This window comes from Xiphophorus hellerii, chromosome 7 (assembly GCF_003331165.1).
Source record: "Xiphophorus hellerii strain 12219 chromosome 7, Xiphophorus_hellerii-4.1, whole genome shotgun sequence".
Classification (NCBI taxonomy): Eukaryota; Metazoa; Chordata; class Actinopteri; order Cyprinodontiformes; family Poeciliidae; genus Xiphophorus; species Xiphophorus hellerii.
Window position 1 is genome coordinate 31,729,059 of NC_045678.1, and position 14,034 is coordinate 31,743,092.

At 43.6% G+C, this 14,034-nt stretch overlaps 2 protein-coding genes across 6 annotated transcripts in view; both read right to left on the bottom strand.

Annotated features, from left to right (window-relative positions):
* Positions 1 to 2,254, bottom strand: part of LOC116722899 (uncharacterized) — a 38,175-nt gene extending 35,921 nt beyond the window's left edge. For 2 of the 3 annotated variants that reach the window (XM_032567292.1, XM_032567293.1), the window contains exon 1: positions 1,708 to 2,254. The gene's annotated coding sequence lies outside the window, so the exon portion shown is untranslated. The remainder of the gene's footprint in view (positions 1 to 1,707) is intronic. The other variant, XM_032567289.1, reaches the window with a different exon arrangement.
* Positions 2,255 to 3,938: 1,684 nt separating this feature from the next.
* ftcdnl1 (formiminotransferase cyclodeaminase N-terminal like 1) lies at positions 3,939 to 13,605 on the bottom strand. Of its 3 annotated transcripts, XM_032567298.1 has the most exons (7): positions 13,313 to 13,605; positions 13,034 to 13,120; positions 9,381 to 9,499; positions 7,724 to 7,819; positions 7,352 to 7,507; positions 6,661 to 6,849; positions 4,818 to 5,858 (listed from the first exon to the last, which is right to left on the bottom strand). In XM_032567298.1, the coding sequence occupies exons 3-7, from the start codon at positions 9,493 to 9,495 to the stop codon at positions 5,425 to 5,427; spliced, it is 990 nt and encodes a 329-aa protein (XP_032423189.1). In that variant the 5' UTR covers positions 9,496 to 9,499; positions 13,034 to 13,120; positions 13,313 to 13,605; the 3' UTR covers positions 4,818 to 5,424. The 3 variants fall into 3 exon arrangements, with proteins under 3 accessions (XP_032423190.1, XP_032423189.1, XP_032423187.1); XM_032567299.1 differs by lacking the exons at positions 4,818 to 5,858; positions 13,313 to 13,605 and adding an exon at positions 3,939 to 4,776 and having other exon boundaries at positions 13,034 to 13,306; XM_032567296.1 differs by lacking the exon at positions 13,313 to 13,605 and having other exon boundaries at positions 13,034 to 13,306.
* Positions 13,606 to 14,034: the final 429 nt, after the last annotated feature.

Sequence of the window (14,034 nt, forward strand, 5' to 3'; positions counted from 1 at the left end):
GGTTTGGAGGACCAGAGGTCAGAGGTCAATTAGCGTTCACACCTCCAAAAAACGAACTGGACTTTATAGGCAAACGGACCGGAGTCGGGTTAAAGCGGACTGAACAGGACTGGTGGTGATGGAAGAAACGGCGGGACAGACGATGATATGTTTTGTGTAAACATCTGGATCGATGGAGGTCAGGTTAAAACCAGAGGAAGTTTATTTTACTGCCATCCACACTAAATAGTTCTGCCATCTTAGTTTTGACTTCCTCTAACCCGCTAACGCAAAGCAAAGATACATTTTTATTTAGCATTTTTGTGAACTTTGAAGACATTAATGTTGACGTTTAGAATTCATCAAGCAGTTAGATGTTTATATTCAGGCTCTTATTTTGAAGTCTGTTCAGGCAACAGTTCCTTCTTTTCCTGACATTCGCTCTTTTCTCCCCAACAATATCTTCTTGTCAAACAAGCAACATTCAGGAATAAAAACGGACCATAGAACAAGATACAAGCATAAATGCAATATCTGAGTGTGTTATAGGATCTGTGAATTGTGATGTCAAATTGTAAGTTGTTGCTGGAGGTTGTAGTCTTTCTGAACCACTTTAGCATTAGCTTGCGCTAAATGCGTGTTGCTAACGTCTTTAGCGGAGCCAATGTTTCTGTTCAGTGCTTTAGCAGCTCTGTAGCACAAACTGATATTGTTCTGGGCGTCTTATGTAATTATACATTTTGTAAATTTTAGCAAAACTGAAGATTCGAGCTCCAAATGCAGCGAAGTAGCTGACCAGAGTCTGCCGAAGATTAGCTGGAACCATAAAAAACACGTTTAGAAAACATTTTCTGGATCAGACAACATCAGTGTCAGCAGATACTAAAGTTCAGAAATACTAAAAATTCAGAACCTGACCCATCAGTCATTCATCCGCTCCGGTTCTGACCCGGTTTGCACATCTACCTTCCTCCAGAGCATCTCTGCTTTATAGAGCGTTATTAATAGAAGCGGTGATGCTTGGAAGGTTTTAGAGTTTTATTCATAAATAAATCAGAATCTGATCGCGATGAAATGATAAATCCAGGAAGTAAAGAGTCTGAAACAAACACGAACGGGTTTAGATGAACCGACTGGAGGAACGTTCAGCAGGATGAACCTGAACACTGAACCAACCCGACCCGGCCGAACCCTTGGACCCATCCCGGCTGTTCCTCACAAAAACGCTTCAGGAACCTTTAATTATTCACCAGCTGCTCCATCCGGGACATCTTAACCTACTTTCGGGTTCGGAGGAGGAAGCCCGGTTACTTGTTGCTGCCGATGGTTCCCTGCATGCAGATGCTGCAGGTGCTGCTGCACGCATCCATGATGCTGCTGCAGGCATCCATGATGCTGCTGCACGCATCCATGATGCTGCTGCACGCATCCGTTATGCTGCTGCACGCATCCACGATGCTGCTGCACGCATCCACGATGCTGCTGCACGCATCCACGATGCTGCTGCATGCTGCGTTATGCTGCTGCACGCATCCACGATGCTGCTGCACGCTGCATGATGCTGCTGCACGCATCCATGATGCTGCTGCACGCTGCGTGATGCTGCTGCACGCATCCATGATGCTGCTGCACGCATCCATGATGCTGCTGCACGCATCCATGATGCATCTGGATGCAGCGCTGCAGGAGGCTAACATGGCAGAAAAAGGCCCATCTGGGCATCCTTACCTGCGCGTTTCCACGGAGACGGCTGGAGCGGAGTCAGCAGGCTGGGAGGTTTCTGGAGACATCCCGCATCATCCGGCTGCAGCTGTTTAGGGATCAGAACCGAACCTGAACTGATCGGGTCTGACGGCAGGATGTGCTGGCTCCTCAGCAGCAGCAGCAGCAGCAGCAGCAGCAGCAGCAGCAGCGGTTCTCTCCCTCCCTCCCCTCCGCCTCTACGCGTCTCCCGCAGCCTCCTCCCGCCGCGCCGCCATGCTTCCAGTCCGCTGCGCCTCGCTGCGCCCTGCCTGCCCGGAGAGGCTGAGCATGTGTCCGGGTGGGGGAGGGCTGGCCGGCGGCGCGCTGCGCTGCGATAGGTCAGCCTGACACCAACATCTGATCCTCCACTGCCTCAACCGCATCCAGCTGATATTTCAGTAAATTAACTACAAAAAGAGAAATTTGTTATTAAAAATCCAGCATGTTGTCACTGAGCGGCGCTCATTCTGCAGAACCGAACCGGGCCGGTTCTGGTTCAGTGCAGGGGGAAGAGCTGCACAGAGGAAGTGGGAGTGAAAACAGACAAACCGGGGAGGGGAGGGGGTATTTATAGAAGATAATTCACAGGCAGCCTGAATGCTGCAGTTTGATTAAAACATGATTCATAATTTAATTTAATTATCAGACGGAAATAACAACCAGGCGATTTACAAAACGAAACGAATAATTTCATACATTTCTGCCGAATCAGACAGAGAAGCCTCATGGAAACTGGGACGTTTCAGTCAAACTAACGTTACTTTACATGTTGGTCACGTGACTCGCATGTAAACATCGTGATGCGTGTTGATGCGTGGAGCCTCGGGGCGCGTGCGGTGACCTAGATTAGGCCTTGATGTTCTGCAGCCCGCAGGAAGAAACAACAGCGGAGGAAACACACACACACACACACACACACACACACACACGCACCTCAGACCCAGAACGTCCAGCCGGCCCGGAACAGAGCAGGTTAATCCCGCCGGATTGCGGGACCGGATCAGCAGATTAGCAGCAGCTGTAGTTTAAAATGTCTCCGAAATAAATGAATAAATCTCCGAAAACTGGATTCATCCCATAACGAGGTTACATAACCAGAGGAAAACATCTGGACCGAGACGCGACCAAATGATAAACACATTCAGCCTCAGATTAATCCTCCAGGTTTTATTTTAATATTCTGATTTAATCTGAATTTCAATCTGATTTTAATCTCAGTTTTAGCTAAAATGTGGCCATGTTCGATCCTGATTTTATTCTATTATATATAAAGAAATATTTAGTTAAAGATTCATGTGGTGAAAATGTTTTATTTCTGTATTCAAAACAATGTGCAGCTTCTTTATTTCAAGTTATTCTAAACAGAAGTTTGAATACTAATATACTAATAATGCCACTGCTGTGATAAAACTTATTTTGTGTAAAATGCTGAACGTTTAACATAACAGAGTTTTGATCATTTTTATTCATTTCTAACTTATTTTTGTTACAGTTTTAGAATCATAAACTGCGACTGGTAACAGGACTGAGTTACCAGAAACACATCAGCCTGGAAGAGGCAAAACCAGCAGAACCAGCAGCAGAACCTTCATCCAAACAGCAGTAGAGCTACAACAGAATCCAGGTTCTGGAGTGGCCTAGTCAAAGTCCGTCCACCTTCACGATGTAGCCTCAGCTGGTTAGTGACTCTGCTGGAGTTCCTGTGAGGTTCTGACTGAGTTCTGGTCAAAATGGCGGCTTTCCCACGGAGACGGGAAAAATCCCACCAGGAAACATCATTAACCCCAAAACAGGAAATGAAGCGTCAGGAGGGAAAAATCCACTCATGAAAATGATGAAATAACTCAAAGTTTAGCTGCTAAAGACAGAAAACATCCAGCAGCTTGACAAGAAAAAGACACGAAACGATTTAACTTAATCTGAAAGATTCAGATCATTTAGTTCTTTATTAAATTACTCAACAATGATAAGATTTATCCTAAATAATAAAAACCAGATTTACTAAATTAGAAGTTTAAAACTTTTCTCCTTCATGTCCAAAGAAGGCTGAGTTTCTGAAACATTAAAGCCCCACAGAGCAGAACCATGAGGGCGGCCATCTTTAGATTTCCAGAAGGAGACATGTGACCCAATCAATCTGTTTCCTTACAGATTATTTGACCTGAACAGTTTTAAGTGTTTATTCTCTCTGTGTTGGAAAGAACAATTAAACAAACTTCAGTTTGACTTTCACAAGTCAACAAGTAAAAATGACTTTAATACAAATAACTGGAACATTTCTGAGGAAAGAGTTACAGAGTGATTCAAAGCTAAAACAGTTTGTCTGATTGTTACATGTCATTAGCTAACATGCTAACCTCCAGTAACAAACCCCATTCTGTACAAAAACATTGCTAAGGTTAGCTGGTCAGTAGCATGTTGAGAAAAATGGACTTTGCTTCACATTGCACAGATCTCCACGATATATTGGCATTAATCTGCCAATAAGTAAAACTTATCATATCAATCAATTTCTAGCAGCGTCACATCAGAGGCAACAATGAGGGCAGCAGCAGAGCTTAATGGAAACTCAACAAAGCTGCTTTTTACGTTATGAACCTGAACTGATCATGAAGTCAGCTAGCAGCAGCTCTTAGGTCCCGCTCCCCCAGCGGGTAGTGTGTGTGTGTGTGTGTGTGTGTGTGTGTGTGTGTGTTAGTATTCCTCACCTTCTAAAAACCATTTTCCCAACAAAATTGAGAGGACCGGCTGCTCCTCACAGCCAGATGTCAGGCAGGAAAATCTCTCGTGAGTTCAGAGTAAACAAATATGGCCGACTGGGAAGAAGCAATGGCGATCGTTCATGGACTATCACAGAGAAAAACGATACAAAAACAATCCCATAATACACAATACTATTGCATCGTCCACTGGACTCTCTGTTGCCATGGCAGTTGTTTCGTCTCTGTGTTTTCATCACCTCGCGTTCTGATTGGATACAGCCCACAGGCGGCCATTTTCTTAAAAGCCAGTTTTCTTCTACATGAAAAGGGTCGATTGTTTTTCCATAAAATGCTGAAAACAAAAACAAACAAACAACAAAAACACACTGAAACTTAAGAAGCTCATCAAGTGTTTATATTTCAAAACAGAACCACATAAAGTCCATTTTCTGTCTCCCACACGACGCGAAACGTTTCTCTTTTCTGTTCTGGTATGGCTGCTGTCTTTGTTCTTGTAACTAATTTTAATCTAATTAACCATTAAACAGGCAGAGTTAAAAACTCCTGCTCTTTCCGAAGCTCCGCCTCCAGGAAGTCATCCAACATGGCTCCTCTATTAACCCTTTAATGTTTTTACCAGCGTCACTCTGAGCAGCAGCTCCTATTATGAGCTCAGCAGCTGTTTGCTAATTGCTGCTGGCTAGTCTGAAGGATCTGAGTGGAGGTTCGGGGGGCGGTGGAAGCTGCAGCTCAGAGGAGGATCTGCGCCTCGTGGGCGGGGCTAGGTCCACCCAGGCATTTTGCTCAGCTGAATGGTTGCCATGGAGATGAAAGGATTTCTCAAACATGAAAGACTCAAAGCAACGCTCCAGGTTCGATTTCGATGAGGGAAAGACATGATGTAATAAAGTTGATTTTACGTGATGCTGGTCCTCACAGTGACGGTGGTAAGATGGAGAATCGTTTGTCTGCAGTTCAGTCGTTTTCTCCCGGTCAGTTTTCACATGCGGATCCTTCGCTGCTCCCTCCAGAACTCCCCGACCCCCTCAGACAAAGCCAGCTCAGCTAAGCCCCTGCACTCCTGGGGGGTAAACCCCACCAGGGCGGTGCCCTTCACCCCGACCCCCCGCTGCCCCGCCAGCTCCGCCACTCGGGCCGTGATGAGGGCGGCCGGGGCGTGACAATATGGCCGCCCGTCGACGATGAAGCGCGGCCACGGCGGATCGGTCAGGCCGCCGGGCGCGGCTCCCGCCACGCTCTCCACGTTGCAGGCGATCTCCACGGTGCCCTCATGTGGCAGAGCCAGCACCTGGACCCCAGGAAGCCCACCGGGCGCCGACTCCCTGAGGGCGGCGGCGACGTGCCGGCCGACGGCGACGTCCTGCGTGTCGATGGAGACGTTACAGTTCATGACGTAGGGACTGGCTCCGACTCCTGCAGGGCTCAGAACCAGATCAGAACCAGTTCAGAACCAGATCATCCTTAAAAACCAGTTCTAGAATCAGTTCAGGCAGGATTAAATGAACTGATTCATGTTCGTAGTTCACCAGATAGACATCCTGATTCAGTTTCAACTGTTTCTCGGTTATTTATTAAAATGAGTTTAATTTTCTGCTCTTTATTCATATAAACTGTATTTGGGAACAGCTGCTCTCTTTCACACCATTTAACTGTTTGATCCACAGAACAGAAAAATATATTCTAACCAAACAAAGCCTCATTGACCATTTTGTTGCCATGACGACAGAGCAGATGGCAGTTTTTTGTGTTTGCTCAGAAACCTACCATTATATGATAACAAGAACAAAAAACATCCATAAACTGAAAGTTAAAGTTGAGTTTGGTGAAACTTTTCCCTCCTCCATCATTTTCTGATGATTAAAATCTAAATAGATTCAGACTTTCCTCCATAATTAGCTGCTTCTGTTTTAGCTCATCAGCTGATTCAGTTACTGACCTGCAGGAAGGTCAAAGGTCAAAGAAGCAGCTTCTCTGTATGTGGTGGGAACACTTCCGCTAATAGCGTTTTGCTAACTTTAAAAACGCTTAGCGCATTTAGCTTCTCCCAAACTAATTTAAGATGTTAGAGTGGAATATTTGTTAGTCATTATTTATGAACTAAAAATGAAACTAAAATGCAGAATCGCTTCGACTCCTCAGCTACAGTGGAATATAAACCTGGTTTCTGCTCAGCTGGACCCGTCCTGAGGAGTTGACCCGGTTGACCTGCAGTCACCTGTGAGTCCGTATCGTTCCCGCGGTGGCGGCCCAACGTCGGCGGTGAGCGCCCGCAGGTCCGGACTCTTCCGGAACCAGAACATCTCCTTCCTCCTGCGGGCCAGGCTGCGCTGCAGCGCCGCGTCCGCCCAGCCGAACAGGAAGACGCTGGAGCCGCGGACGGTGTCCGTGAGGCCGCGCGCCACCGCTGCACCACCCAAACAGGAAGCAGTGTTAGCGGAGCACAAGCTAATTATAACCTGTGATCACACCAAGAGGCTGCAGCACCTGCTGCTGCGGCTCATTATCAGCTCTGTCAGACTAATCAACACATGGAGGAAAAAACCCAGGATGTAAAGTTACACTGCAAAAATTAACACCAATGTTTAGCTTTATTTAACCTGACAGAGAGAAAAATGCAGAAAAAAAGTCATATTTTCACCACGTTATTCATACATTTATAAATATCGCAGTTCCAAACTATATATTTAAACATTTAGTTCTTAATATGAAAACAAAATATTTCGTTTAACTGTTAAAATTATAAATGTATGAATAACGTGGTGAAAATATGACTTTGTAAAATAAGCACCTATATTTTTCTCTATGCCAGACTAAATAAACCTAAATATTGCTGTTAATTTTTTACAGTAACAAACTGTCCGCCATGTTTCACTTCCTGTTTTACTTTGAAAGGTTCCCAGACTCACCCAGGGCCTGCTGGACGCAGTCCCGCTCCCCCACCGCCTCCCCCAGCGGGTAGATGGGGATCAGGTCCACCGACCCCATGCTGGGGTGCACGCCCACGTGCCCGCGCATGTCGATGAGCGCGCACGCCTCCTGGCACGCAGACAGCACCGCGTCTCCTGGAGGAAACGGCGCGTTTAGAGCCAGGTGGGGAGATAAAGCAGTCTGGAAATAATCACATCGTTCTCATATTTCTGCGCTGAATCTGAGGAAAACTTATTAAGGCTGGAGAGCGGTTCCTGCTGCAGATCTTTATCTGGATCCCAGCGGAGCAGGGGCCCAGGGCCCGGGGGCCGGGGCCCAGGCCCCGGGGGCCGGGGGCCGCCATTACTCACTGATGGAGTCGATGGAGGCCACGATGGTGATGACGGAGCGGTTATAGTCCTGATCGTTGAAGATGTTCAGCACCGTGGTCTCCTTCCGCTGCACGCCTGGCGAACGACGACAACGATCAGAAACCGATACTCATCCCTAATAAATATCCAATACTGCAAACATCTCAGGGAATAACAATAATAAATCCGTGATATTTTTTCACCAGGAGGTTTAAGCTGAAAAATACAATAAACCGACAGAATTGATCAGAAATTAATTTAAAATTAAAATAATAAAATTCACCATACAAATAGGAGAAATAATTATAAAACACAGGAAAACATCTGAAAAGTGTGAAAATACTTTAAAATACTAATAAATTAGCTTGCCATGTGTTAGGTGCCTGAACCAATCAAAATGCTCCACTGCAGGCAGACAGCCAATCAGTGAGGATCTCTTGTCATTGAAAATTGTCAAATAATAATTTGAAGTTTGTAGTTTAGAAGAATTTCTTTTTTATCACAATATATTAGCGGTTAGAGGAACAGCTTGAAATGTTTCTGTCAAACAATTTAAAATCCATCAGTAACATCCGACATGTTTTTATAAAATCTGATCTGCATAATAACTGGACACTAAAATCAGCAGCATTTCTCTGAATAAGATTATTTCTCCTTCCTGGTAAAGAAACAAGTACAAACACAAAAATAAAGACCTTGTGGTAAACAGGCTAAGTTTAACTTTAAGTTAGATTTATCTAATTAATAATTTATCTAATTAAATCAAATGAAATTAAACCTTATCTTAAATTTCCTTTAACTTCAGCTTAATTTAAAGTTACATTTAGCATTTAGAGATAAGTTAGACTACACTAAGTTAAGATCAACTTAAATTAAATGAGCTGAATTAAATTCAGCTAATATAAGCCGTTTAATTTAAATTAAATTAAGCTAATTTGTCATAGCTTTAAATTAAATGAGCCAAGTAAAACTTAAATAATTAAATAAATATTAAGATCAAAAAGCAATACTAACTGTTAGAGCCATAAATAGAAAATATTTAAGTTATTTGTATGATGGTTTGTTTTTTATTTTATTATATTTAGTAGGAAGACTGATATTTGTTCAGGCCATTTTTATCGTGAAATTTAGATTTATTTTGAAAGGCTTGCTTCCTGTCGGGCCATATATTGTATTAGAAAAGCTTGACGGATTACCAAGACAGGGAGCAACACAGTTTTTGACCGTGTAAGCTGTGTATGTTTTGGAAAAGGAAAAAGAGGAAGTGTTAAACTGATGTATTGTCATTTTTGCATTTTTCGCTATTTTTTACAGATAAAGAATTTTTTGTTAAAATTCACGGTTTGCACGCGTCCTTTACTTCCAGTGTCTAAGGAATGACACAGATATTGGATCTGTTGCCATAACACTAACGTTAGACAATATAAGAGAATCTGTGTTTATGAGAATAAAGTTTCTGAAGTTAGAAACAGTTTGTTAAACCAGCTCTAAGAGATGCATAATTCTTATTTATACTGAAACACTTAGTTTTATTTATTAGACTTTACATGTTGGATTCATTGGGGCCTAATGGGCATCGGACCTTCAGAGAATCATGGAATATGTTCATATGAAGTTAATTAAGTTACTGATGAGTGAGAAAATGTGACTGACTGACCCTCTGCGTCGTACAAAGCAGCCTTGGCCACGTTCTCCACCAGGTCCGTCCTGCGAGCCTCAGAGACGTTCAGAAGACAAGCAACCAGACGTGACCTGAGCGTCCCAGAGGTCATGCTCCTGCAACAACACAACCATCAGGAAACCAACAACACCATCAGGAAACCAACAACGCCATCAGGAAACCAACAACACCATCAAGAAACCAACAAAACCATCAGGAAACCAACAACACCATCAGGAAACCAACAACACCATCAGGAAACCAACAAAACCATCAGGAAACCAACAACACCATCAGGAAACCAACAGAACCATCAAGAAACCAACAAAACCATCAAGAAACCAACAGAACCATCAGAAAACCAACAACGCCATCAGGAAACCAACAAAACCATCAGAAAACCAACAACGCCATCAGGAAACCAACAACGCCATCAGGAAACCAACAACGCCATCAGGAAACCAACAACGCCATCAGGAAACCAACAACGCCATCAGGAAACCAACAACGCCATCAGGAAACCAACAACGCCATCAGGAAACCAACAAAACCATCAGGAAACCAACAACGCCATCAGGAAACCAACAACGCCATCAGGAAACCAACAACGCCATCAGGAAACCAACAAAACCATCAGGAAACCAACAACGCCATCAGGAAACCAACAAAACCATCAGGAAACCAACAACGCCATCAGGAAACCAACAACGCCATCAGAAAACCAACAACGCCATCAGGAAACCAACAACGCCATCAGGAAACCAACAACGCCATCCGGAAACCAACAACACCATCAGGAAACCAACAAAACCATCAGAAAACCAACAACGCCATCAGGAAACCAACAAAACCATCAGGAAACCAACAACGCCATCAGGAAACCAACAAAACCATCAGGAAACCAACAAAACCATCAGAAAACCAACAACGCCATCAGGAAACCAACAAAACCATCAGGAAACCAACAACGCCATCAGGAAACCAACAACGCCATCAGGAAACCAACAAAACCATCAGAAAACCAACAACGCCATCAGGAAACCAACTAAACCATCAGGAAACCAACAACGCCATCAGGAAACCAACAAAACCATCAGGAAACGAACAACGCCATCAGGAAACCAACAAAACCATCAGGAAACCAACAATGCCATCAGAAAACCAACAAAACCATCAGGAAACCAACAACGCCATCAGGAAACCAACAACGCCATCAGGAAACCAACAACGCCATCAGGAAACCAACAAAACCATCAGGAAACCAACAACGCCATCAGGAAACCAACAACGCCATCAGGAAACCAACAAAACCATCAGGAAACCAACAACGCCATCAGGAAACCAACAACGCCATCAGAAAACCAACAACGCCATCAGGAAACCAACAACGCCATCAGGAAACCAACAACGCCATCCGGAAACCAACAACACCATCAGGAAACCAACAAAACCATCAGAAAACCAACAACGCCATCAGGAAACCAACAAAACCATCAGAAAACCAACAACGCCATCAGGAAACCAACAAAACCATCAGGAAACCAACAACGCCATCAGGAAACCAACAACGCCATCAGGAAACCAACAACGCCATCAGGAAACCAACAACGCCATCAGGAAACCAACAAAACCATCAGGAAACCAACAATGCCATCAGAAAACCAACAACGCCATCAGGAAACCAACAAAACCATCAGAAAACCAACAAAACCATCAGGAAACCAACAACACCATCAGGAAACCAACAAAACCATCAGGAAACCAACAACACCATCAAGAAACCAACAAAACCATCAAGAAACCAACAAAACCATCAAGAAACCAACAGAACCATCAGAAAACCAACAACGCCATCAGGAAACCAACAAAACCATCAGGAAACCAACAAAACCATCAGAAAACCAACAACGCCATCAGGAAACCAACAACGCCATCAGGAAACCAACAACGCCATCAGGAAACCAACAACGCCATCAGGAAACCAACAACGCCATCAGGAAACCAACAACGCCATCAGGAAACCAACAAAACCATCAGGAAACCAACAACGCCATCAGGAAACCAACAACGCCATCAGGAAACCAACAACGCCATCAGGAAACCAACAAAACCATCAGGAAACCAACAACGCCATCAGGAAACCAACAAAACCATCAGGAAACCAACAACGCCATCAGGAAACCAACAACGCCATCAGAAAACCAACAACGCCATCAGGAAACCAACAACGCCATCAGGAAACCAACAACGCCATCCGGAAACCAACAACACCATCAGGAAACCAACAAAACCATCAGAAAACCAACAACGCCATCAGGAAACCAACAAAACCATCAGGAAACCAACAACGCCATCAGGAAACCAACAAAACCATCAGGAAACCAACAAAACCATCAGAAAACCAACAACGCCATCAGGAAACCAACAAAACCATCAGGAAACCAACAACGCCATCAGGAAACCAACAACGCCATCAGGAAACCAACAAAACCATCAGAAAACCAACAACGCCATCAGGAAACCAACTAAACCATCAGGAAACCAACAACGCCATCAGGAAACCAACAAAACCATCAGGAAACGAACAACGCCATCAGGAAACCAACAAAACCATCAGGAAACCAACAAAACCATCAGGAAACCAACAATGCCATCAGAAAACCAACAAAACCATCAGGAAACCAACAACGCCATCAGGAAACCAACAACGCCATCAGGAAACCAACAACGCCATCAGGAAACCAACAAAACCATCAGGAAACCAACAACGCCATCAGGAAACCAACAAAACCATCAGGAAACCAACAACGCCATCAGGAAACCAACAACGCCATCAGAAAACCAACAACGCCATCAGGAAACCAACAACGCCATCAGGAAACCAACAACGCCATCCGGAAACCAACAACACCATCAGGAAACCAACAAAACCATCAGAAAACCAACAACGCCATCAGGAAACCAACAAAACCATCAGAAAACCAACAACGCCATCAGGAAACCAACAAAACCATCAGGAAACCAACAACGCCATCAGGAAACCAACAACGCCATCAGGAAACCAACAACGCCATCAGGAAACCAACAAAACCATCAGGAAACCAACAACGCCATCAGGAAACCAACAAAACCATCAGGAAACCAACAATGCCATCAGAAAACCAACAACGCCATCAGGAAACCAACAAAACCATCAGAAAACCAACAAAACCATCAGAAAACCAACAACGCCATCAGGAAACCAACAACGCCATCAGGAAACCAACAACGCCATCAGGAAACCAACAAAGCCATCAGGAAACCAACAACGCCATCAGGAAACCAACAACGCCATCAGGAAACCAACAACGCCATCAGGAAACCAACTAAACCATCAGGAAACCAACAAAACCATCAAACAAATCCATGAGCCAAATGCTATGAATGATGAACAATAACTAATTTTTATTGCTCATAAAGCTTCTTTACTTTGTATGTTTGGTCCTATAAATGATTTTAATGAACATTTTAATGAAGATTCATCTTTCATTTATGTGAAGAAACTGGCTGCAAAATTACACAAGCAGCAGTAAAACTAAAATCCATCCAACTAAAGAAAAACTCCCATAAAGCCAAAGTCTAAATACACTAAATACTATGGTGCAAGTTACCTTTCAGAGGAACTGGATCCCGTGCAGAGGAACTGGATCCCGTGCAGAGGAACTGGATCCCGTGCCGCTGGAGTATCTGCTCCAAACCTGTGAACAGAACCTGAGTTAGAAAACAGGTCCAAAGTCCAGCCTGGAGCAAACTGGACTCATTTATCGGTGCATGAGCGGAAGAAACATTTAGTGCAGTTTGTCCTGATTAACTCAGCTCCATGAGCGGAACTTTAACACAGGACAACATGTTCAGCTGAAGTTCAAACAGCAAGATAGTTCACTGTTTACCTGTTCCTATTTGGGTTTCCAGTATCTCTGCTGCCATCTTCTGGGTGAATTTGGTTCCTGCAATCTCAATTTAAACTAGTCAGTTTGTTTACGAGTTAAAATACTTGAAATACAGAACATTTACATCCAATTTGATCCAACTAGTTAGTTAAATTTAGCTAACTTAAGATACGTTAAACTAATCTAATTTCGCTAAGCTAAACTGAACTGAGCCGAGTCAAATTAAGATAATCATATATTAGTAATTTTCAATTCAATTCAATTCAAAAAATACTTTATTAATCCCAAAGGAAAATTAAATTTAAAACTTAATAAAAAAAAAAAATTAATTTTAACCTTTTTTAAAAAAAACGAATTTCCACATAACTGGACTTTTTTGCCTGTCTGATTACATTATTTTAAATATTTAATCAGATGCTATGACCAAGATTAATTGGTCTGTATACATTCTCCTTAGGTGTGTGTGATTGTTTGTCCTGTTTGTCTCTGTGTTGCCCTGCGATGGCCAGGTGACCTGTCCAGGTGACCCGTCCAGGTGACGCGTCCAGGTGACCCCGCTTGTCGCCCGTTGTCAGCTGGAGAGGCACCAGGACCCCAGTGGGATCAGGGTGGAAGAAAATGGATGTTATGATCAGCTGCTCAAAACTTAACCCTCCTGTTATGTTCCGGGTCAAATTGACCCGTTTTAAAATTTACAAATTAAAAAAAAAAAAATAGAAGCA

Bases quoted from the DNA above. Each gene is read 5' to 3' on its own strand.
- ftcdnl1 (XM_032567298.1), bottom strand. From the start codon at position 9,495: ATGACCTCTGGGACGCTCAGGTCACGTCTGGTTGCTTGTCTTCTGAAC. The intron at 7,508-7,723 runs GTGAGTAATGGC...CGTTTCCTCCAG, and splicing joins GGCCTCCATCGACTCCATCA to GAGACGCGGTGCTGTCTGCG. The intron at 5,859-6,660 runs GTGACTGCAGGT...TGAGCCCTGCAG, and splicing joins GGAACGATACGGACTCACAG to GAGTCGGAGCCAGTCCCTAC.